The sequence below is a fragment of the Delphinapterus leucas genome, chromosome 8, assembly GCF_059928025.1.
Source record: "Delphinapterus leucas isolate spDelLeu-1000000601 "Yukka" chromosome 8, BTC_Dleu_Yukka2, whole genome shotgun sequence".
NCBI classification, from domain to species: Eukaryota; Metazoa; Chordata; class Mammalia; order Artiodactyla; family Monodontidae; genus Delphinapterus; species Delphinapterus leucas.
Genome location: NC_143136.1, coordinates 38,406,757 through 38,433,200, shown reverse-complemented (window position 1 = coordinate 38,433,200; position 26,444 = coordinate 38,406,757). Strand labels below are relative to the sequence as shown.

At 38.6% G+C, this 26,444-nt stretch overlaps 1 protein-coding gene across 7 annotated transcripts in view; it reads right to left on the bottom strand.

The window, feature by feature from the left end:
• Positions 1-593: 593 nt before the first annotated feature.
• Positions 594-26,444, bottom strand: part of ANKRD44 (ankyrin repeat domain 44) — a 327,191-nt gene continuing 301,340 nt past the window's right edge. For 3 of the 7 annotated variants that reach the window (XM_089916545.1, XM_089916544.1, XM_022567308.3), the window contains 9 exons: positions 25,327-25,444; positions 23,815-24,031; positions 20,190-20,277; positions 14,223-14,306; positions 13,054-13,199; positions 12,491-12,573; positions 10,451-10,533; positions 9,491-9,582; positions 2,847-7,104 (listed from right to left, as the gene is read on the bottom strand). In XM_089916545.1, coding sequence (XP_089772671.1) covers positions 6,857-7,104; positions 9,491-9,582; positions 10,451-10,533; positions 12,491-12,573; positions 13,054-13,199; positions 14,223-14,306; positions 20,190-20,277; positions 23,815-24,031; positions 25,327-25,444 — 1,159 coding nt within the window. In that variant the 3' untranslated portion in view covers positions 2,847-6,856. Of the gene's footprint in view, positions 940-2,846; positions 7,105-9,490; positions 9,583-10,450; positions 10,534-12,490; positions 12,574-13,053; positions 13,200-14,222; positions 14,307-20,189; positions 20,278-23,814; positions 24,032-25,326; positions 25,445-26,444 lie in introns of those variants that run through there. The other 4 variants (XM_089916547.1, XM_022567309.3, XM_089916548.1 and 1 more) reach the window with 3 other exon arrangements.

The window sequence follows — 26,444 nt, the reverse complement described above, 5'->3', positions numbered from 1 at the left end:
TCCCTACTGCAGTCAGAGTGGCCTCTTAAAAATGAAATAGGAACACAGCCATTTTTTTCTGCTTAGATTTCTCTAGTGGATCTTTATCACATTAAGAATAAAATAGAAACTCCTTCTCCTGGCTCAAAACATTTTTATAAGATCTGGCCTCAGACCACTCGTGATCTCATCTCACACCACCCTTCCCTACCCCACAAGTCTCCAGCCACACTGGCCCCATTTCTGTTCCTGGAACATGCCAAGCTCATTCCTGCTTTTGGTTGTTGGCACTGGCTGTTCCCTCTCCCTGTTTCCTCCTTTGATCTCTATATGGCTGGCCACTTCCTTCACATTCAGATTTGAGTTTAGACATTTGTAATTCTCAGGGAACCCAACTAAAAGGAATATGAGTTATTCAAGTTTTCAATTTTGCTGGGTGCTTTATCAACTGAACATAAACAGGTAAGATTTTTGTGCTCTAGGTACTGCTTCAACTTTTTACTTTTGAAAATTATAAAAATCTTCTAGATATTAAATATACTTCATTAAATTGTCTTTTAAAGGTAGAAAATGGTATTCTAGAAATTGTGTCTACCAGTGCCCAGAGAACCACATGAGCCAACAGTGGTTTCTTGCCAGATCTTGCTATGGGACTGTGGGCCAAATGTTTCTGTCTTTATGAGCAGGGTTACCCCAACTGTGAAGAGGATGCAATCATCCCTTCCTTAAGACAAGAAATATACCTGTGCAGGCTTGCGTTTGTGTGTTTAACAACAAAGGAATTAAGTATTTGTTTCAAATCTGTGTAGCACTTTCCTCCACTCACCTGCATGTGATCTCACCTGGAGAAATACACAACCAGGGAACATGTACTCGACATTGCCTTCTGAAGTTCTTTTTCTTAAGCTTGGGAGCGCTCTTTGGGAAGGGATGCATAGTAGAGCATCTTCATGCAGTTCCCTGTGAAAACAGATTTTAGAATATGGCTGGCTTCACAAGTAATACACTGATGAAGGAATGATTCAGAAAAAAGAGGAGAGCAAGTATATGAGCAGTGAGGTGGGGACGCATGGGCATTGGGGGTGGGGGGATTGTACACTGGGCTGGGTGGGACATTTGGTATCCCTGGCTCACCAAATGCTAGTAGCAAGCCCTCCCACTCCCCAGTCACCGTGCCAACCACTAATGCCCACACCTTTTCGATCACCCCCTGGAGTGCTTGAAAATGAATGAATGGCACAGCCATTATCTTTGCTGCTTCATATTTTACAGCAAATGTACCTTCAGTATGAAATCTGCTAAAGAGACAACTCATACAGTACTTTTACCCACAATATTTTTAGGTTGTGTTAAGAGCCTTTGAGCTTAATGTCTTTGGCCTTGCAAGCTAATTCTGGAACACATTAAGTGTGTTAAGTGAGGGATAGATGTATAGGGATCTAAACCTACTGAATGGCATTAGGGAGAGGAATCCTTTGACAAGCAGTTTGGAGACATAGCACCACATCGATGTCCAACAATACAATTCCAGCAGCCATCAAGGGACTGAAGCCCTCAGTCCAACAACCCATGAAGAATCCTGCCAATAACCATACGTGTGAACTGAGAAATGGAGCTTTTCCTAGCCAACACTGGGACGATAGCCTGTGAGGGACCCTGAGGCAGAAGACCCAACTGAACCACGCCTGGACTCCTGACTCACAGACACTGTTACATGATAAGCACTTGTTGTTTAAAGTCACTAAGTTTTAAGGTAATTTGCTAAACAGCACTAGATAACTAATACGCCCAGTCTGCTCCAAACTACAGGAAATAACTCATCTGCAGTCTAATTCATGCTTTATAGTCTTCAAGACTGAGAAGCACTCAGGTCTGTACACTTGAATAAGGAGTAGGCGAGGCAGAGTAGTGCAAAACCTCCCCGAACGCCTCTAGCAGAAAACAAAAAAAACCCCCACAAAACATTGTATGGCAGGTCAGCATAGAGGAGAGAACATCTACAGGCACACGTGTGTATTCAGATCACTAATTACACAAATTTGAGCAATTATATAACTTCTCTGGGATTGGATGTTTTCATGAAAAAGGTGGTGATGGGATTGGGCTAGACTGTGAGAACTGCTAACATTCTAGGACACTGTGACCTGAGGAACTGGGGAAGCCACCCCCCCGCCCCAAATCTCTTTCTCATCAGCTGGAAACCCCATAATTGGGGAGCTGTTCCTTAGTGCTTCTAGGGACTGTTCCTGAGTTACTACCCAAGGGGAGACATTTTGAATGGTGAGACAGACGGAGGAGTAATTCTATGGATATCTTTAAGGACAGTGCTGAGAAGTAGGGTCTTGTGTTACTACAGAGCACTTGAAGAGTAGTGGTGGCAGCAACAAAGGTAAGCGTGGTTGATTTCACAACTTTGAGGACCTATCAGGCTTCTTCTTTTCTGATATAGTGATCTATAGAGTTAATCACACTTCCCTCTTACTTTGGCTGTAAGGAAGTCTAGACCAAATTCAAGTTCAGTTACAGCCGCTGCATTAAATTTCAGGATTCCCATATTTGTTTGAATTCTTTTTCTTGTCCTAATTTTTCTATTTCTAGTTTCACATGTCTTTGTTGCAAGCCAGCTTAAATTTTTATGGAAAAAGTTGGAGGCATAAACAGGTAAAATAAACATAAAATATCTGTTTGAAATTTTTTGCTCTAATTGTGATTATATAAACAGAAATAGAAAATATGGAGCTACACTTCTATCTTGATTATTTTCAAAATTTCAGATTATTTGGCTTCGGCAGGGGACAAAGGTTTAAGTTAGCAGAATAAGTGGTAAAATTAGCATAACTGGAAAAATTAAAGACAACACAAATTGCAACAATATTTGTACCGCTTTTATTTGTAAAAATAACCATCTGAATGCATTTCCATAGCATATATAGTTAAGTACTTCATTACATTATTAGCATTCAGTAGTTGAAAAAGTATTAAACTGTGCTTGAGAAGATTCAGATTGGTTCAAAGTCATTTCCTCATTTTTACAGTCATGGCATTTACCAGAGTCATTCAACTCCAACTTACATAAGAAAACATTACAGACAAAAATCCCACTGAAATCATCAAACAATATTTTATGCTGTTACAAATATGTTATGCAAAATATAACACTGGCACCAGATTTGTATCATCGTGCTTTACAAAGATATATTGCACATGCTAAAGCATAAAATATATAGACAAAACTACCAAACAAAAGATATTTGCATTGAATTTTTAGATCACTGCATAAGAAACGCTTAGAATTACATTTTATACACACACTCAGATTGTCACTATCTTAAAATGCTCTTGCCCTATAACACTGACCTATGGTTTACAGTTTTGTAAAAAGAAAGCAGTTTAGCACTGCAATCCCAAACAATTCCTATAGAAAACTTTGCATCTTCATTTTCATTTCAAAGCAGGTAAAAGGGGAAGGAGTAAAAAGACACTTTATACATTCAAAGAAAGGCCATGAAAGGAAATGAAAACTCACTGGTATTATATTGCTCTGATAACACTCAAATGAAAAAAATACCAAACATTTCACAGAACATTTTCAGAATATACAAATATAAAAAGGCACTCTAACTTCATATTACAAGACAAAAAAAGGGATGAGTTCTTCAACCAACACAACAGATAAGCAAACCCAGTTGCTCAACAGTACGAAGAATTACTAGTGCAGCAAATCCATTTGATGTTCTTGTCCTAATTTAATAATAAAATAATAAACCAAGCAGCTGTTTACTGCCTAAAGTACCAAAACATACTATGGTGCCCTTTTAGTAGTGATAAATAGAAATCCCCTGAGCTATTTACTGTGGAATCATAGCAGATTTTAGGCAATTTGGAGATAGTAACATATTTACCCAGGATAGGCAGACACCGGCGAATAGGTAAGTGCGATGAAACATGATCCCCGTGGCTGTGGTTAAAATACAGTCTAAAAAGAACACATTAAGGTAAAAGCACAATGTTTTCTGTTTTTGTTTTTCTTAGAAAGCTATGTGGAAAATCTAGCTTTATTTCTAAGAGATGTATGTGAAAAGCAGAACTCATAGTTTTTAAAGTCGTTTCTTAAAGGAAAAGAATTGGTCTGGGGAAGAGGGAGAAAGAGAAAGAGAGCGCGGGCGAGAGATGGATTCAGTGAACAATTCATAGCATGATTTCATTTTGTTCCTTTGTCTTCCTTCTTTCTAGTAGTGAAAGAGTGGGGAGAAGTCAGAACGCAGCTCCGTGGAGATAATGTCGCGTGGCTTACTGTTTTGCTGCAATGTTTCTTGTTCTCTGTGCTACTCTCCGGGGAAAAATGTTAATGCTGCTTCACCATTAAAGCAGGCATCGCATATCCTGCTTTAAATGCCAACTGAGCAAGATTTCCATTCACTTCTAGAAAAAGACTCCGCAGTATATCGTGCTTCTTCAGTGTTAGATCTCCCTTATTTTCAGGGTTTTGGTAAAGATAAGGTCATTACTGCTCATTAGCAATTTATCCACTTTTTCGAAACTCATCTTCTCGAAACAAACAGAAAGGACAGAGGAAGGAGGGGAACACAACACCAAGAATTAAAAAAACAATATGGTGGTGTCAAAATTTTTCAGTGAAATTAATACCAGTTCTTAGAAGTCCTCTGAACAAGTTCTCATTTGTGAAGAACCCAGCATGAGTTTTTAATTAAATCCAGGATATTACAGAGTAAGATTAAAGTCTTTTACAATTAGATGAAATATATAATACAGTATCTGTATTTGATCCAGACATGATAGAACACTGCTTTAAAAATATCTCACATATATTATAAGACAGAAATTTTCAGGGTGAAAATGGAATCGATTATAAAATGTCGGAGAGCACTACCTTAATGCAACATGTTTCTTTCCTGTCTCTTCCTCAAGTGGAAAATAGCATGAGCTGGTGATTTTTATTTCTCTTCTTGGTACATGTGCCCACGCACTGACATAGTTTCCCATTAGGTTGCTGGGATCATGTGAGATTTTTCAGCGCATTCAGGATAATTTCTATATCTTTCTTTGGGCCACTTTTGGGCATATGATCCAGTACACACTTCAGTTTTCATCTCGCAGAAGATCACAGGACTGCAGTGTCTTTTAAGCTCTGAGCTGGCTACACACGGGCTGAGCCACTGATGTTTTACCCCTTTCCGACCGACGTGGAAGAACCTGAGGGCTGGCTGGAAACCTTAGGAGTGGAAATGCTGCTGGGCTTGGCCCCAGGACTGCGGGCCAGCCCAGGGAGAGTCCTGTGTATTTTCCGGCTTTTTCATGATTCCAAGTAAGACAAGTAGGAATTAAAACAGAGAACAAACAATGGATGTTTCCTCGGCATTTGTTTCATTTCAAATAAATACAAACACATTTACATCAAAAGTATATGCACATTTTCTCTAGTTTGGCAAAAAAATAAGCTTGTAGTCAACACATTATCAGTTACAAATGTTAAGCCATCAACTAGAAATCTGTGTCATAAGAAATATAAAACACAACAAAGACTGTTACGCAAAAAGATTACATCTTAACTCCATAGAAAAGCTATTTCAGTTCTCACTTCCACTTCGAAGGAAAACAATTTAAATCTTCCATTTCAGACGGAAGGATTTTGGTCCTCGTGGATAGCTGGTTGACGAACTACAGACATATATATATAAATACATACATATACGTGTGCATGTGTATGTGCATAATCTAAAAAGTCTCATTCTTCTTTTTGTACAGCTATTCCAGGTGTGGAACGGGGTCCATTTGACCTAGAAGCTTTGGCAGAGGGAGCAGACACGGTATTCACTACGGTGATTTCATCATCAAGCAACTTTAATTGGCCTTAATTTCCACATTGCCCATTTCTACATCGTGCTTTCACTTTGTTCCCTTTTGGAGTCACACTTCCACTCACTGGGGCATGACTTTGACCGAGAAGCTCATTTAACATTTTACTATTGATGAACAATACTGATGGTTCTTATGTTTTCATAAAGTTAGTATTTTGATTTACAGACAAATTAATAAAGGGTAGTTTCATATTATATTTGCATTATGTCTCAAAGTTTTGGTGCAATGTAATTTTCACCTGAAATGTTACTGGAGAGATTTGGGTTCGATCACTCGGGTGAAAATTAGTCACAGGCTTGTTATGGGGATCACTGAGTGCTACCTTTATGTTAAATGAAGAAAGCAAGTTCAATTTCCGTGAACTTTTCCCTTCATCTGGCAACTTTAACAAAAATCCTCAAGAAGAAGTTCTGGATATTTAAGTGCTTACTATACATAGGATATGAATAATTGGACTCCTTTAAAAAGATTATTTCTGAAGATGAAGGCATTATTTCTGAAGATGAACACCTCTACCTTTGGCTTCTAGTAAGGAAGTAAACATCAAAGTGAGAAGAGGTTTGAGGCATTTCCTACCCAGCCATTCCCTCCCCTCCTGGGGGACATGAATGTCATATTGATACACTTCTGAGAACTCACCGCCGAGCGAGTACACGAAAAAAAATCTTTTAGAGACCAGTTCCCTCTCAGTTGCACTATCCACAAAGAAAAAGAATTAAATGCATTTTTTTATTCCTTACTTAAAATGAGAGGTAGACTTTCACAGAAGTATCTCAGATCTAGGGAAAATATGAAACAAAGCAAAATCGAGGCCCATCTGTGTGAGCGCTTTGCCCTACAGCCTAGCTGCCTTCCCTCAGTTTAATTAATTCCTTCTCTACTGGCTTCTGGAAGCTCGGGCCCATAATAATACTTGAACACAACATAAACCTGGAATTCAAGCTTCTTTCCCTTCCTCCAACATGGGTGATCAAGGAAAAGCTTCTACGGTCCAAAGTCAAAACGTTTCCGAATCAGAATCATTTTCATTGTACCCATCCTCCGAGCCTACGTTGTTACTGCACAGGCTAACCATGCTACCCAGGTTGGAGAGGGTTGTCCTGCTCAAACTGTCTTTTTTAAAACAAACGAAGTTGACAGCCGTCATGGTACTGGAAGGAGAAAAAGTCATCATGGTAGCCAGAATGAGGGCCAGGCAGTCAGCCACGTCTTTGTTAGGAGCGCAAGCCAGGGCCGGGGTATGACCTGGGCGTAAATGCAGACAAGGCAGTGGTTAGTCCAGGCAATCCAGAGGTGGTGTGAGCATCCCACAGTACATCTCGAACGACCTCACACGCAGAGATGTATGTCAAGTTAGAAATCATGCCAGGCAAAGGAGTTATTTCCCCCAAGTCATGCTTAGGGTGAGGCTGGAGGGGACTGGGAATGGGAGACATTTGATGGAAGGTTTCGGTTTTTTTTCCTGCTTACATGACAACAACAAAGCATTATATTATCGGAAGTTAGGCAGAATTTCAGCCTTCGTCTAGTGAACAGAAACACGAGGGGACGGGGGTGGGACACAATTCCACAAGAAACAGCCACAGGACAATCAGAAAGATGTTTCCACCTGAGAGCACACGCACACACCATGCGCTTCGGGCTGGGGCCAGAGCACTCTCATTCTGAGAACAATGACTTTCCACTGTAGGTAATCGTGTGTCAGATTAGAAAGGATGTCAAGAATCAGATGTCTGTAAGAGTCAGTAACACCGTTCTGTCACTTCATATATATTTTCTATAAAGTATGCACAGGTAACTGGTTCTGGAGAAATGGAATCATTTGAGTAGATCAGACACAGGAAAGCACCTGCTGTATGTGATGAAATGTACTATCATTTAAAAGAAACTTAAACAGCATTTTAAGTAATATTAACACCACCAGCCAAAGTCCCAAGTCCTAAATGTAACAGATGTGTGGAAATTGCTATTTGCCATAGAGTTGTCATTCTCTGCCATTTGGACTTGATGGGTCTAGTCCAGAAAAGAAAACTATCTCAACTCACGAAGCAGGTGCCATGGGGAGGTAGATAAAGTCTTTTGACTCCATCTACTCTTATTCAACCTTTATTCTACTGGCTGGAAAGGGGTTCCAGCCCCTTGTGCTGGCTAAACTTCCTACTAACCACTCGCTCATTTATTCAGAGGCACTGGCTCAATAAAACTTAATTTTTTGCTGTGTTATCAGCATTTGACCTGATTTCTGCTCCTCTCCCCCCCTTAACAGATGATTCCTTTCCCTGGTATGAAAACAAACAAGAATGGACAGATATCTTAACATTCCGTTCCACAAAGGTCCGTGATGAGTAAAGGAATTAAGATTGTAGTGCTGTACAAAATTGTCCCAAATGTTCCTAGATCTTTGGGATGTAGCTAAGCTCGGACACAGGCTGCAGTTCTATAGGCCTGGGGCTCTTGTTCCTAAGGTTGCTGTGGGCTGGACAAGCTTCAGATACAGCAGACTTACACTAGTTTATTCTGGTCTCTTTAGTCATTTTGCAGAAAACCTGTGGGCCTCTACATGCCAACCCCAAGGTGTGTGTGTATATATATATATATATATATATATATATATATATATATATATATATATATAGTCGTGATAAGAAGGTGAGGGAGGGTGAGGCAGAAGGACCAAGGAGATGGAGTAATAGAGAACTTTCTGCACCTCCTACATGAGTCAGGTTGGGGACAGAGCGGGGTACATGCTAGGATAAATGGGGCTGCAAAACCAAAACTAATAGGAGTTAGCTAATGATGTCATATGGCTGCTTACTTCTGAGAAATAGGCATGAGCTGCTAATTCCAATACCTGTAATAAGCAGTTAATTGAGTTATGTTAATACATTTTAAAATACTTTAATTAAATGCTACAATTAATGCCACATTCAAAAAATTACTTAATTCATAAATAACCAGAAGTTCCTCTTTTGCTCCCCAAGGTTCAAAGGCATGGCAGTTTAATACAATTCTAGTATTCATTAGCTTTCAAAAGTTTTCAGGAAGCAGAGTAGAAAGCTTCTGTTAAGAGTTAGCTCATTTAGAAACGGAACGTGCTATAGATCAGAAGAAGCCTTTCAAGCCTAATGTTAATTTAAAAATTTTACTCATGTTCCCCAAATATCCATACTGGAAATATGAGTTCTGATCTGTTCTTAAAAGAATAATAATAAGAGGTTTGATCTCAGAATGAACTGAAATACAAAGATTTTGTTTTAATTCGAGCCCTTGAGCATGCACTCATGACATGTATGATCCCTAACTCTTCAGCATATGCAGTTAGAATTGGGTTTGAATGCCAAGTTGAAAGTTTTTGTGTGTGTCTAACATATTTTAACCACCACGCTGAGGAGTTTGAGACCAGCTGCTGACATTACATGCACATGGAAGGCACTGGGGGCTGCAGGGAGACTATATGTCTTACAACGACAGACAGGACAAATTATTCTTGTTTGACTGCTCACACACAGGGAACTTCCAAGGGGAAGAGAGTTCTCACTGCCTTTTTACCTAGCTCCTGGCTTTCTCATTTTCCTCTGGCTTCACCGCAGGTGCGAGGTACCTGCAGTAATGGCTTACTTTTTCCACTTACCATTTTCATCTACAGCAAGTACGCAAGCCCCTTTGGCTAGCAGCTCCTCAACGACTACCTTCAAGCCATTGCGCGCAGCAACGTGGAGGGGTCTAAAAAAGACAACAGCGAGCATCAACTATGATATATATTTGTGTGAGAATGTGGCATTTTGGGTAGTCTGAGTGGCTAAAAGGAAAAGACTTGAGAATCCATAAATAGCACATGAATATTTTTACTTTTTCAAAAAAAGATATTTGTTCACCACATCCTTTCCAGGTGCTAATGATCCAACTGTTCTTCCATGCTGGCCCAAATTTCTCTGCAGATATTACAAATACTCTACACCTCAAACAACCTTAGTGACAGGACACAAGAAGCCAGAAGAAGAACTCAAGCTCTGGTGTGTTTTCTAGAAGGTTCTTTAACCCTTGCTTTCTATGTCAGCATTTGAATCACTGTTTCACACAGTTCATCAGTATGACTGGTATCACTATCACCCATATTACATAATCTTAAGCCTCCTTGTTATTACTAAATGCAGTAAATGATGTTTTCTTGAATTTAGAATACCTTAAAGAATAATATTATACCCAATATGTTCTGCTATGCTGCTTAAGAATCTTAATGAAAAAAAATCCTAATATTCCTTTGCCCTTAAAACGAATGCATAGGTCATTTCCCAAAATGGAAAATGAAGCAGCTTTCGGGTCTTTCACGCTAAGGATTACACTGAATTATATTAAAATATAATTAAGAAAATAGCTTAGAAATGCTTCAAATGTATTCTGGGAACCTGATTTATAAAACTTGTTTTCCATTTGTAGTTATGTGACCTTAAACTTCACGAAGGAGAAGCCAGGTCTGTGCCTTTCACCACTGCGCTCCCAGCTCTAGCCTGGCATACAGCAAATTCTTATTGTTTGTTGAATAAATGACTATGAATCTGGGACTTGGTCAAACTTTAGTAGCCACACTTACGTCTGCAGTGCATTGTTTTTTGCATTAATAAGGCTCTCGTCTTGTATCTTGTCAAGTATTAACAAGGCACATTTTTCATGACCCTAATGAAAAAAAAAAGATAAGAAACATGGGACAGAGATACAGAAAAGTTCTGGAAAAATCACTTCATTATGCTTTAAAGTTAAAATGTATGCCCTGTCTAATAACAAAATAGGCTATTTTCTGAGTAATTCTTTTTTCTTCTGAAAGCAAATGGTTAAACAGCCTTAGATTTTCAAAGATTCTAAATAAGGTCTATTAGGACTTGATGAATATAAATCTGATCTAAAATATTGTTATTTCTAAGATAACGTTTATAATTAAGTCCAGAGAGCTGAAGCAGAAGCTAGCTCAGCTAGGTCAGCTGGTAAACGGAGAGTAGAATTAGGAGTGTCCTTTAAATTCTTCAGCAATGCTTTTTAAACACAAGTCAAGTCCCATATCCTTCCTCAAGCCTTCAAACACCATGTCAGTGATCCCATCACTGGAATTCCCGTTGTATCTGTTATCTGTATCATCCATCAACACTGGCTGCCTTATATTATGAAGAGAATCTTTTTCAGGAAAGGTCATTCTTTTCTTCCTCATCCAGAAGATACCTCTGTATCTTATGACTAATGATGGTTGATAACTTTTTAAAAATCAACTGATGAATCAGAGACACTTTCACAACTTCAGGTCTAGTGCCCTGTTAAGGGGTCGCCACTTCTTAAACCCTGGATACTCGAAATGTGGCCCACAGACCAGCAACATCAGCTTCACCTGGGAGTTAGAAATGCTGAATCTCAGGCTCCCATCCAGCCCTCCTAAATTAGAATTTGTATTTTAACCAGATCCTCAGGCAATTCATTTGCACAATGAAGTCTGGGAAGCACTGTACTTATACTCACAAAAACAGAAACCTTGAAATGAATTTCATGAACCTGAGCACTTTCTGTGGTTTCCAAAGGCTTCTCAGAGCGTGAAATGAGAAAATGCAACCAATGAAAGGAATAGCTGAGACTTCCGGTACCACTGGGTATAGATAACACCTTTAATACTACAACTATATTGAAACAAACCACCATCACTGGTGATAACTGGCATCATATTATAATGCCTTATAAGAGAGACACTTAAAGATAATTTTAGAAGTGTCCATGGAGTTTTCATTCTGATGTAGTGCTGGAGAAGGGTAAATGGTTGTAACCTTACTACGGGGCAATTTGGTCTTAAAAATGTTCATAGCCTTAGACTCACTAATTTCATAAATAGGAATTTATTTAGATTATTATTATCTACACTTAGCATCATTTATAGCAGCATATATTTGAAAACAAGTAAACGTTTAACAATAGGGGATGGGTTGAATAAAGGATGGCACAGCCCTAAGGCAGAATACTACACATCTTCTAAGACACTATAATATATGATGTCTAAAAGAAAGATATTCATAATACATGATTCAGTAACAAAAGCAGGTTGTCAAACAGTATGATCCCACTCTCATAAAATCATACATTTATCTTTTACAGAAGCAGGAACCTTGAGCTATATGTGAACACGATGCTATTAAAAAAAACAAGCACATTCTTTGCATTGAACTATGCACCAGAAAAAAGGGGGAGAATAGAAGCATACATGAGCACATTTATTTGCCTCATAGGAGAGTATTTTTTGGCTGTGTTATTACAATGTGTTCAAGTGGAACAAAATGAAAGCATGTGGAACTGATAACTGAGCTCCTAACCTGTGTTTAAAAGCAAAATGTGGTGCCACAACCATGAAGACAAATACAGTGGCAGCATCAAGCCAGACTGTGGCAAGACTTCAAGTGGCAAATGCCATGAAAGGCACAGCCCTTCAACCCTTGTGTGCGTCTGCCCTTTGCTTCCCCCTTTCAGTTCCACTGAGAGTGACAACAGACATCTTAATTAAGAGCCACGATACACACTTCTGAGATAGATAGATTTAGGTATTACTGTTATTATCATTATTATTATTATTCTAAATAACAGTGTTTCAAGTTCATTTACATACTTTACTACTAGCCAAATGTAAGGGTGTGTTCAAGTCCTTATCCTTTACAGCCAGGTCAGCCTGGGCACTGTTCACCAAAACATCTGCAGAAAAAGCCAAAAGAAAGTTACTCAGGCTACACGTTAATTACATGCATTTTGGAGAAGTTACTACCAAAACAATAACACATTTAAATTTGTACAGCTCACATAATCATATTTAATATTATTGAAGAAAAAAGGAGCAATTTATTGCCATAGCTGTTCTATTCAAATCCAAGGTCCATAGGCATTAATTTTAATTCCCTTTACAATTTTGTTATTTCCAGATGAAATGATCCTGCTCTATTCGGTTTCTAAATGTTGAGAGATTTCACTGTGGAAAGGTTGGCTCGGTTTGACAAAATCCATCAATAACCAAGTTAACAGGGGACTGAAGATGACTAGCAGGTAGATCAGATGGCCTAAATAAAACGTCGGTCTTTTTTCACATGTATAAACCAAGAGGATGACCAATTGCTCGATTTTCCATGCCTTTGGTTTTGGATAGGCATAAAACTCGAAGTCCACAAGTCAAGCACGTACCCACAGCGCTGGCCTGCCCGTTCTCAGCAGCCATCATCAGTGCTGTTTTCCCTGAATTGTCTGTTGCGTTCACTTGAGCATTGTGTCTCAGAAGAAGCTGCAAGCACTCCACATGATCAGCAAATGCTGCTGCATGAAGTGGTGTCCTAACGATTTAAAACAAGTATGATTTTAACTTCCTGTAAACACACTCTCTTTCTATATATGCCTGAGAAACATGTGCATGGTATCGTCTTAGGGATTTAAAACTTATCAGCTTACAGAAATGGTTATCAGGTTCCCCCAAAGGCCATTCGGGGTGGACAGTGAAGTGTCACCGATGTGAACAGCACCACCAGATTTGGGGGGTATAGGAAGTGGCCCTGATAATACAATTAGCATCCTTACGGACCCTTTAATCTTGAGTTCCAGTGACTTCTCTCTCATCTTTGATAAACATACTTCCAAAATTAAGCCTTAAATGTGTAGACAATTGGCTATTTTTTAAAAAGCCTACATTATTTAACGTGAATAGTTGATTGCTTTGGGAGGACAATTCGGCATGATTTATCAAAATTAAACACTATGACCTTTGAACCAAACAATTCCACGTCTAGGACTTTATCTCCCAGATACACTTGGTCATGTGAACAGACAAATGTACTAGACTGTTCACTGCACCACTCTCTAAAATACCAAAAATCTGAAACAACCAAATACTCTTCAAAGCAGGACAGGCTGATTAAATTATAACATATCCAGTCAATGGAATGATATGCAGCTTTAAAAAGAACATGGTAAATACACATACACATGTTCTGGTACGGAAAGAGCTCCAAGATATGCTAAAAGCAGCGCATTTCTATAGAATGTTCCCATTTGCATAAAAAGAATAGAAGCATATATATTTTTATATATTTTTGTAGCTATGTCTAGAAAATATTTGGGAGAATATAAAAATTTAGAAAGAACAGTTTAAAGTGGATTTCTCAGTGGAAGAGGCTGGGGTTTCTGGGCTAAGAGGGTCATTTCTTTAAATTATATATCGTTTATTATACTTAATTTTTTTTAAACCATGCTTTTTATATTACTTTTTCAATTAAAAAAACACAGATGTTTGGCCACTCTGCAACCACAAAGCAGACTAAGATTCATCAAGACAAGAGCCATGCTATCCTAGGATCACTTACCTGCCTTTGTCATCTCTACAATTGACAATACTGGAATCTATGGCCCCAAGTAGCAATGATGCACAATTCTCATGATCATTTATTCTAAAATGAAAATAGATTTCAAATTTTAAAATCTTGCTCTCTAAAAAATTATATATCCCCTCCTACTCCATCTTCCTATGCACTATATGTTTAATAATCTGACACATTAAAAAAAAACTGATGCAAATATCTGCGGTCTGTGTTTAATTTATGATTAAAGAAGACAATTTAGGTCATACAAATAAACTTTCTCTAACACGTTATGAAGTGGGTTGTCTCCACTCCCAAGAATTCTCAGAACTGCCTGCCTGAGGAACTATTAAATAAACTTTGTATCACCTAAATTGTCTTCTTTAATCATTTTAACAGTTTTGCCGATGGGAATGAGATTCAAAGCTGACTACTGAACGCCTGCAAGAAAGACACACAGGCAAGGTGCCTGCTGAACCCTTTGAGTTCATTGTTCCTCTTGTCATTACCGAGGGCCATGGGTAAGTCACTCTTAGACTTGAGCTCTGCTCACTTGCGTGCAGCTTTCCAATCCAAACAAACTTTACCCAAAAATTATTAAAAGAAAGGGTTTATTAAAGTTTCCAGAGAGCTTCCATAGCATAAACCACTGGGGGACATGGGGAAATAAGATAAGGGATTCAGACTGTCTTGACCAATGGCACATCAAAATCTCAGTGGGCACAAGTTAGACCACTGAAAGCCATTAGAGCATCTGCCACGATAAAGAAATCTTCTCGTGAAAAGAGCAATAGATCTATCGTTAATGAGAATCTCAGAAGCCAAAGCCTCAAAATTGGTGGACACGGACCAAGCACTGAAAAGCTGCTAGAGGGCTTGCACCTAAATCTAATTCTCCTGTGCTGGGTTAAGCTGGTCATGGAATGGTTTAGATCGACACTAGGTCACCCGAAAACCTCAAGAAAATTTCTATGCTATGAAGTACGTTGTAAAACACCACAAAATCCCCAACCCAGCAGCACATCTCTTAGGTATTAATTTGGCTCCAAGAAACTCAGGCTTAGCTAAAGAAACAGAATCCTCAAGTTTCAAAAAACTGAGTGCTCTACCTTCCAGCACACCTGCTTATTTTGCCTAAGAACTGTGGTCCCAGACGCTATATGTTCCAGTTAGACGATGATTCATTTAAGAAGTGCACTTGAAAGCAAGGGTTCCCAAATCAACAAACAGAATGGAATACTTATTTTAATCGGTATGCAGAAGCCCCCAGAAGGCTTCAAGATTCCAAAATAGCCTTACTGAAAGATTTATTGCAAAAGGCTAATGAAAAATTAAAGATGCAGAGGTACCTAAAACAAAAGACTACAAGACAAATGTGACCCTACTACTCCCCTCTGCCCTCCTTTACCTGAGTACTCAGGGTCTACTGATCCTCTACCTGAATTGCCTTTCCATTCTGAAGAGGCTACAAGACCATAAGCAAAAGTCTTCTCAAAGTTACTGGCCTTATAGCTGCAACAATTCCAAGGGCAAAAACCTAAAACACCATTGCACGGTCATCAAAACACCAGAGATTGGTGTCTCATTTGCAATCAACAGGGAAACTGGAAAAAAGATTGTCCTAGAAGGTTTTATGCAAATCCTTGGTTTAATTAAAACAGGCATGTCTTTAGACTTATCAGAATTAAATATAAGGCAGACATACAACTTCTATTCTACCTAGGTTTACTAAAAGTCAAGTAAGCCCATGTTATCTCTGTTACAGAATTTGTCAGCAAGAAAAATAACCTAAGCTGATGGTTAGTTGTTTAATGTCTCATGAAATTTTCATGAGTAATCTAAACATAATTGTTAAGAACTGTAAATTAAATAGATGTAAGTAAGATAAAAGTTTATAAATGAACTTTTCAACAAGTATGCTTTATGGTATGTCCACTTTAAATAGTTTCCAAAATGCTTTTGGTAAGTTGAAACCTTAAAGCTACACTGAGATAAATTAAATAATGGATATTCATTGAATATCTAGATCATTTCCAAATAAGATAAAATACTGAAACTTACTCAACATAAGTTTATCCACTTTTGGCTTCCTTTTACAGAGGACCTAAGATATTTGGTTCTATTAGTAAACATGTTTTGTGCCATGATGAAAAATTTGCTATAAGGAAGAATATACTTGAAAAATTACGAAGTGTATTCATAAACTTGCCAATCCACAGAGTACTAGCGTAACACAGGCCACAGTTGCTTATTTCTTAGTTTTAAGATTTAAAATTAAGGATTCTAAGGGTTAATAATTTTAGTCAATTAAAACTAATTAGAAATAAGGGTGAAAGAAAACAACTGTATATGAAAAGTAGGTAGGAAAGCAGAATATATTTTTTGGATAAGAAAATGTATGAAGGACATTTTTGTTATCGTTTGTTCATTTTATTTTGTTTTGGTAAAGGGAAAAGAGAAAGTAACTTCGTCTTAAAGTAAAATGACTGGTTATTCCAGAATTGGAAAAATAGGACAAAATCTGACTGGATGTAAGAAAGTTGTAGAAGATTTGTGGAAAGGAATCTTGGAAAAGGAAATTTACATGTGGTTGAGTTGGCTAAGATTGGAATAGACTTAAGTTTTTAAAAAATGAGGCCTTTTTGTTTTGTTTTTTTAAATCTTTATGATCCTCTTTTTTTTTTAAACTTTTTTATTGGAGTATAACTGCTTTACAATGGTGTGTTAGTTTCTGCTTTATAACGAAGTGAATCAGTTATACGCATACATGTGTCCCCATATCTCTTCCCTCTTGCGTCTCCCTCCCTCCCACCCTCCCTATCCCACCCCTCCAGGCGTTCACAAAGCACAGAGCCGATCTCCCTGTGCTATGCGGTTGCTTCCCATGTCCACATGTACACTACCATAAAAAATGAGTTTTAATATCAAAAGTACAGTAAAGCAAAATTAGAATTTGGTTTTCTCTCTGTTAAAAAGACAAAGTTTTTTTTTTTAAAGATTATTGGTGTCCTTTTAATAAGAAATTATAAACAAAGGTTTCTCTTTACCTTTTAAATAATCTGCCTGAAAAGCAAAGATTTTGTGTTTCACCAAAATAATTTACTGTGCTTCACATTGACTTTACCCGGTCTTACTTAAGAAAAACCAATCTTCTCAATATTAACAGAACTAAGGTTTGTGTTTGTTTTTGTTTTTAACTGCTATGTAATGTTCTATATTTGCCTTTGAAGTCTTTAACTGTCACTTTGGTTAAATGGATAATTAAGTATTGTTTCACAGTGACCTATGATCCTATTTGATCAAACATTTTAAAAGCTTTTGATATTCTGATAAACTTCCTAAAATCAAATTCTAAATAAAATCTTAAACTAACGTTGGGATTTTTCCACAGGGCCCCTAGAATATCTCAAAAGATTTGTTCTCTTTCTTTATCAAAAGAGAAATGTTAAACTAATTATGCTTAGTTGACATGTTAAATTACTTAGGAAGCATTGTCAAATAAGAAGTGATGTTTAACCTTCTTAGGTTATATTTGTAGGGGTCTATGTTATCTATATGTGTTCCAGAAATTGTATAAAATTCCTAAAAATCTGGTATGTCCTGGTATAATGTTATCAGTCATAATTCCAGTTATCCAGTTATTCCAGTTAAATGTTGTGTGTCACAGAAATAACCAAATTTTCTTGTTAATTCCATTATAATGAACTCTCATCAGATCTTTAACCACAGGCATTTTTAAGTCTTTTGTCATTTGTAGACAGTTAATTGTTTTGCTCTGATGCTTTTGCAAAAGAGATTCATGGAAAAGACCCTACCAAGTACTCCTGACCACTGACACTGCTGCCAAATTACAAAGTGTTGAACTTTGAGTGCATATTTCAAAACTGAAGAAGGCTCCACCTAACACCTAGTCCTCGGCAAATGCCAGAGACCTCAAAATCAAATTGACCAGAAGTAACTAACACCGAAGTAAACTGCTTCCTCCCAAGATGTTGGATCAAGAATGTTTCTTTCCATTCCTCTTCCCCTCTCTGGCCATCCTTTTCCTTATTCTTACACCATGGAGGTCTTTACAATTTTTTTATCCACCTTTGCCTTGCTCTTGCCTGGAAAGATATATCATTGTTCACATATGTCAGGCCATTGCAAAGGGGGGTAATCTAACCTCCAACCTGTTGGATTTGCTACAATGCTGGTGATCCTGTGGTTCTGCCTACAGAAACTTCCCTCTGATTGTTAATGCCTCAGTTTCTCTGGAACGAACTCACTGAATAAAGAATTCTGGGGAAATGGAGACAGAGTCACAAGGAATATAAAAATTGACCAACTGGCTTAAAGAAGTAGGTCCCTCTTTGGGATCATTTCTTGACGTATTTGATTCTAGCTGGTTTGGTTCATGGGGACCCTGGCTTAAGATTGCCCTGCAAACCTTAGGAATACTTTTACTGTTATTAATAATAATTATCTCTCTGGTCTGTTGTGTTCTCTCAAGGTTTTAGGTGAGTGTACGCAGCCATCCATCAGTCAACAAATGGTCTTTCTCCAACTGGAATGATGAATCTGATATCACTTCCTGTGAAATATATACCGAAACGCAAAGAGGCAATGGTAACTGAGAATAACTTACAACACCATCTTTGCTCAAACCTCTTGCTTGGCCAGAGGCTGATCAAAAGGGGGAATTGTCAAAATGATCTTGCATTAACCTTTCCTCAGTAGGCCAGGTGCTGCTGATCCTGAGAAAGCACGTCTGCAAAATGAAACTTAACTTTTAGTTTTCATGTTCTTGTAAATGTTCCATCTGTCTAGAGGTCAGACCATCTAGGTAGCCAGTCCATGAGCGCCAAGTTATATGGGTGACTGCCCTATTCCTATGGTACCTCAAATAAAGCCAGATATGTAACCCCAGCCAATCAGCTAGTTTTATTCCTGCTCTTCCTTGTTCCCTATTTTTCATCCTGTAAAAGCTTCCTGTCTCCTGCCCCACTTTGCAGCTCTCTGAACTCTTGAGAGTGGAGACTGCCTGCTTCATGAAGTGTAAAATCAAGTCTGCTTCAACAGTCTTCTTTAATCATTTTAACAGTTCTAAAGGCACACACTCTGTAACCGCTAGCATTTCTTCAGAACCCCCTACTTCCAGGAAGGAGTTTACTGCACGCCACTTACACAAGGCATCATGTTAGGTGTTTTGGAGATACACCAAAGTGAAGAAGACATGTTTCCTCAGATTTAAAATCACTCCCACTCATAATCTCTTATCTCTTCTTTTTTGATCCACTTTATACCTCTAATATCTTTCCAATCAAGTGACCCAGCTTCACGTGAAGCACAGAGATGAGGCAAAGACAAAGCACTCCCAAGTCTTGGGCCCCCAGGCTGTCCATCACTGCCCAGGTGAGCATGGACCCCCAGATGAACACAGGCCCAGGTGACCATGTGCCCCCCAAGCTTACCATGGAAGTCTGTCTCAAAGTCACTGTATTCTCTAAATAATGGTTCACACCATGAGACTGGAGCAAAAATTACATTTACCAAAAATGAATTTCAACATTATGAAGAATGGAGAATTACCACATATGAAAAGTCTTACTGGTACAGAATATCTTTCTAATCATCCACAGGCATATGCTGTTAACCCCAACTTTTTTTTAGAATTTGGCAGACAGATGTGAGGTACATCTGAAGAACTCTTCAGGAGGTGTGTACTGTGTTCCTCAGTCCACCCCTTCCTGCAGTTTCCCTAGATGGTCTGTGAGCCACCTTGGAACCATGGCACTCCACAAAAATTTCCTAGAAAATCATTAACGTTATGGACTGCACTTTGCTATCAGACCTATTTGCCTTTAGCAGTGAAATGGAATATATTGGTCTTATCTATAATCTAAAACCTTTTTCCTTCCCCGAAAGGCAATTTCTCTACGTGTAGTTTAAAGAATTCAAGCAACACCATTAACTTCCAGCATTTCTACTTACATTGCACAGTGCAGTGGAGTGAAGGGATTACCAGTAAATTTTCGAAAACATTTTTGCTCCAAAAGTACCTCTATGCAGTTTTCATTACCTGCAAGGAATCAAAAGAATTTAGGGAGCTTCCAAGAAAGAAACTTTGTTTAATTCAATCTATTTTTTTCATTAAGTATTGAATTCTGGCCTATGAATTTTCCTGAATTAGCTGAACATTCATTCTCCATGGAATAAAATTCACCAAATGTCAAAATGTTATTAACTATGCTCACAGGTGTTCTGAGACATAATGAATAAATAAAACAGTGAAGGCCATATGGTCTGGTGGAGAGAAAGAGAAGAGACCTCATTTACAAGCAGAATAATTCTATGTTACTCTCAGCTCTTAATAGATAGATGCCTAACATAGGTATGCCTCAGTTTGCCCATATTTATAATAGAAAGTTTCCCCTTCACCCATATGATTAGGTTCACTTATAATTATGTACCCTAGGGAAGGGAAGATGTGAGTGATAGAAAATAGTATTTAAGATAATGCCAGTGAAAGGGCTTTGACTGTAAAACACTATATAGTATTTAAAATGGCACCAAGAATAGTTCCTGGCAAATAGTATGTACCCAATAAGTATTTTTTAATAAGTAGATGAGTGAATGTGAATAATTATTTTCAACAAAATGACAGTTTTCAAGTCAACTGAATTTAAGTTAGGCCCCAGCTCTATCAGTGTAGTTGTTATGTGATCTGTGAGCCTCAGTTTCCTACACAGAAAAACTCAAAGTAGGAATACAGGCCCTACTGATGCCACAGGATGATGGGAGCTTTACTTGATAAAGGACCTAAATGAGGTTTGTGAAGCAATGTTAAATTGTTAAGGTAAGAAGGTAAAGCTATTTGGCTTTGGAATATAGGTTGCTGCCCTGGAACTTCTTCTTGGCTGAGTTCAGTGCTAACTTAGAGTTCTCTTCCAATCTACCCCAAAGTGATATAGATTGGACAATTTTAAGTATTAAAATAAAATCAAACCTTTCTTGTACCTATAAAGAAAAAAAGGTGAAACTGCTTTTAGGGAGAAGCATATGAAGTAATGAATATAAAAATCCCCTAACTTTATGTAAGTTATACTGTTTAGCTTTCCAACTATACCCAACCCTCACTCAAACAGTCCCAGACATTTCAACCCCTTTATTAGTATGAATTCCCCCAAAGTGCCTAGCTTAGGGCAGCACATACCCAAACCATCTCTTAGAGACTATATGAATTTCAATCTAAAGGTCTATGTAGGTAGGACTGGGGATCCGTGAACGACTTTCAGTATCTCAAAGTGCTCAGAGAAGGAGATTCTGGGGGGAGGGGAGCTTAAACCTCAGACCTGGAAGACTGCACTGGAAAGGACTGTTCCCTCTCCCCTGCTTGTACCTTGAGAGGCCTAAGAACAGAGAGACCTGCCATACCTACCCCACCCAACTCCGGGGAGAAAATGTGGTTTGTGGCAGGTTTTCCACCTGCCATTATAATCAACACTCTTACTGCGTCTTCCCCTTTCTGTAGGTTTTCCAGTGCCAGATAGCTCTCACAGCTTAACTCCGATGGGGGTTAGGGAGACCTCGCCCATGAGCAGGTAAATTAAAAAAGAAATCACGGGCTTCCCTAGTGGCGCAGTGGTTGAGAGTCCGCCTGCCGATGCAGGGGACACGGGTTCGTGTCCCCGTCTGGGAAGATTCCACATGCCGCGGAGCGGCTGGGCCCATGAGCCATGGCCGCTGAACCTGCGCGGCCGGAGCCTGTGCTCCACAATGGGAGAGGCTGCAACAGTGACAGGCCCACGTACCGCAAAAAAAAAAAAAAGAAATCACAATCCTCCAATGGCAGTGAGGGAGCAAAACAAAGTTGAACAAGTAGAGGATTTGACTCTTATTGAGGTCAGAACCAATGAAAAAAGGAGGACTGTAATAAAAACATAATGAAAGGTATTAAATTGATACAGTTAAGACACCATAAAACCTTTGTGGACCCAATAATCATAGTTTCTGAGTGAAAATTTTAATAGAAGAATTGGAAATGGAAAAATAAAACAACAGAAGCAGAATAAGAAATATATGGGAAAATATTCATGCTCGCTTAGGGGTAGGAGACCTTCTTAAGCAAGACTGTAAACCCAGGTACCATAAAGGAAAAATCTGACAGATTCAACTACATAAAAGTTCAAAAATCTCTGTATGGAAAAAGACATCATCAACAAGGAGCAAAGACAAATGGTAGATTGACAGAAAACGTTTGCAACCCACAGAACACACAGAGGATTCATATCCTAAGACAAGGTGCTCCTACAAATGTGTGAGAAAAGATAAACAACTCAACAGGAAAAAAAGTGAGCAACAGATGGAAAAAGTAATTTCCAGAAGAGGAAATGCAAATACATAAATCAATACACTATTAGACAAGGAAACACAAATTAAAATGAGATACCTTTTATCTGCCCTTCAAATTGACAAAAATTAAAAAGATGATAGCATTTTGGGCTGACAAAAGGTTGGGAAAGTAGTTTTATATTCATGTTTGGTGGAGTAAAAAATTATGATATACCAAAGTAATATGGTATAATTTATTAAAATTAAAAAATATACAGGCCCTGATCAATAATTTTATTTCTGGAAACTTATCTGACAGAATATAAGGTCCATAAATATGAACACACACACTGCAGCACTGTTTGTAATAGGAATAAAACCTGAAAACAATTTGAGTGTTCATCAACAGGGATCTGGCTGAATAAATATTAAATTCTGGTTTACACACTCAGACTCATGCATGTCTATACCTATTTATCTAGCTGATACAAAATACACAACTGTTAAAAAGATCAATGTATACTGATACACACTGACTTGTAAGGATATCTGCAATAGAGTGTTAAGTACACAACAAGAAAAGTTACAGAATGATATTTGTTACATGACTCTAGTTTTAAAAAAAATAGATGCACGTACATCTGTATTTCTTTACATCCTCAAGGGAAAATTATGAAAGATAAACACCAAATTACATCAGAAGGTAAGTTTGGGAATGGAGACAATTTTACCTTAGATGCCTCAGTATTTTTGAAATGTAACAATTAGCATGCATTTACTCAAATAAGCGAAACACAAATTTTTAAATCTCCTAAGTAGCAAGTGTAACTAAATAAATGCGGACTGTGAGACATAAAAAGGAAATACTGAAAGATAAATCATGCATCTACCAGCTGTCAATTGTGACAGATTATTACATCATATTGTTTTGGTTGTTTTTAGCTGTATTATTTTAATTCCTTGTAGGATCCCTGGTTGTCTCATATGGAGAAGAAACCCTGATTAAAACTGGTTATTTCAGTTCATCAGAAGTTCTGATTAGGAGTTACAGGTTACTGATCAACAAAAAGAGTAAAGTGAATTTTCACTCCATTATGGCATCATGGTAGCCACGGAGGGAAAAATATCAAAAAAATAAAAAGGTATCTTTTTTGAGGTACTCTGAATGCAGAAAGATTGGAAACCCTGGTTTACAGCTTGACGCTTTGTTCCCACCTCCTCTGAGATCACAGTGGTGTTGGGGCAGGAAGTCTGATGGAATTCAGCCCAATGACAGTTAACTCACCATTGTAACAAGCCCAGTGCAGCGGTGTGTAGCCCTGGTTATCTTTGAAAGAACAGTCCTCCTCGGAAAGTGCTATCTGCAGCAGCTCACTCAGCCACGTGGCGTGGCCACGAGCAGCCGCATAGTGCAAGGGTGTCCTCCCTCTGGAGTCTTTACACAGAATCGACACTTCTTGTTCCAGCAGCATTTGCACACATTCCTCATGTCCTGTCATAATCTGATGCATTGCAATGAAAAACACAACACAAATCTGAGAAGACTCAGGAAGCGAAGCAGTTGGCTAAGGGAGGCTGGGCTCAGAGTGAGTGGACATACGCCGGGGTCTTAAGGGAAACAGACTCTATCCTCCTTGGGAGGAGAGAGGCAGGACAACCTAGCAGGATTCATAACAGAAAGGTCTGTGTGAACACCAGCATTTTAGAAACGTCTCTTGACTCTCCAAACATAACCATGAAACGGAATAGTGATATAGTGGAAAGCATCAGCTTTAAAATCAGGAAGATGTCAGTTAAATTCTGGCTCCCTCTTATAAAACTTGGACAAGTCAATTTGTCTCTCTATGCCTCACTTTACCCACCTGTAAATGGGGATAGTAATAAGGACCTCACAGCCTGTTTTGAGGGCTCACGAGATATGTAAAGGCTCTCAGCCTGCTGTGCGGCCCGCAGGAAGTACCCAAGAAATAAGATCCATGATTATGGCGTTAACCACTCATAGTTCCTCTTCTTTTCATTGATCACGGTGGTCAGCACCATCTTCAAATAGCAATTTTCTGATTTCTACTTTTGTTTCATTTGGATTATTTGACAGGCTTTAAAAAACAGTTCAGCAGGTGTGTATGAAGAATTACCCACAGGATACATATTTCAGCAGGATACATATTTCAGGTGGGGAATGGGCCTACACTGTATAAAGAACAATTAAAAACAGCATGGCTACTCAAAACTAGGTAACCGTTGGAATAAATTATGACACCTGTACACAGTGGAGGATGAAAAATGATAGGGCAGGAAAACATTTAGTGATATGGAAAAAGGTACTTGATATACTAAGAGAAAAAAAAGCAGGTTCCAAATAGCATCTTCAGTATTCTCTCTTTTTAAAATTTAAAACAAATCTATATTTAGAAAAAAAGATTGGTGATATATACACCAAAAAGTGGTTATCTCTAGGAGGTGGGATTACTAGCGATTATGATTTTCTTATTTGTGCTTTAAAAAAATTTTTGCAAATCTCCTATGATGTGCATGCAATCAGAAAGAACCAATTCTACCAACAGTAGGTGTTCATGTATCTATTATCACAATCAAATGCGGCAACTCAAGAGCAGGACCTAAGAGTACCTGCCATTATTTTACCTTTGCAAAAGATTTTGTAATTTCTGTTTGGCTGACTGAGGTTAATTGGTTATCTCAGGAAACAATTTTCTTACTAAAAATTCATATGGGCAGGGGGAGAAGAAACAAGCTCACTATGAAATTGCTTGACTAAAGCTGAGGAAAATACACATACCCCTCTGTGTAAAGCTGTGCAGCCCATGATGTCAACAGCATCCACATTTGCTTCCTTTTCAAGTAACAACGAAACAGCATCAATGTGTCCATATGCTACTGCAAGCATCAGCGGGGTTCTAGGAAAAGAGGGAAATTAGGCTTTTAAAAAGATTAAAAAAAATACTCACCACTTCCAGTGGGAGGATCTCCCTCTCTCCATCTCTCTGTCTCTCTCTTTCTCAGTCTCTCTCCCCTCCTGACAATTGCTTGATATTTTCTGAGGGTCCCCAACTTGCTATCTGTCACTTGGAACAAGCTATTTGCCTCTGGTCTCTAACGGCCACATGGAATGGCGGCAGTGGACTGATCAATACGGGTGGGGCACAGGAAGGTTCCACCTCAAAATGTTCATTTGAATTCTATCATTTTCAGAACTATGTAGCACTGACCAAATATCAATTGAGTAAGGAGTGTGTATATGTAAGAGATGCTCTTGCTTCTATCAGGGCAGCTCTACTTTCATGGTTTTCTATGTTGGACTTTGGCTCAAGATTTTAGTTGAACAAAGAGCTTCACTGCCTTAAAGAAAAGTCAGACAAGCCCAGAGACGAAAGATCCAAGTGCTGGGATCCAGAAGGTGAGGTTCCAGCTTTGGCTTCGACATGAACTCATATATCTGGGGTGAGTCACTAGTGCTTTATTGCTCTGTGTTTCCTATTTGTAAGAGAAGACTGGGTGGGGGAACGGGCTAACAGATGGAAAATACTTGGGAAAAACAAACTCAGGAAGGATAAAAATATGAAGGATTTTTACAGTGGAGATAACTTCTTGAGGTCTGTCCTATTACATTATTCATTAAAAAAATGAGACTGTAGGGCTTTTCTGGTGGCGCAGTGGTTGAGAGTCCACCTGCCGATGCAGGGGACACGGGTTCGTGCCCCGGTCCGGGAGGATCCCACATGCCGTGGAGCGGCCGGGCCCGTGAGCCATGGCCGCTGAGCCTGCGCGTCCGGAGCCTGTGCTCCGCAACGGGAGAGGCCACAACAGTGAGAGGCCCGCGTATCGCAAAAAAAAAAAAAAAAAAAAAATATGAGACTGTAGCAGCTTCAGAAGAGGGTAAAAATGGATAGAAAGGAA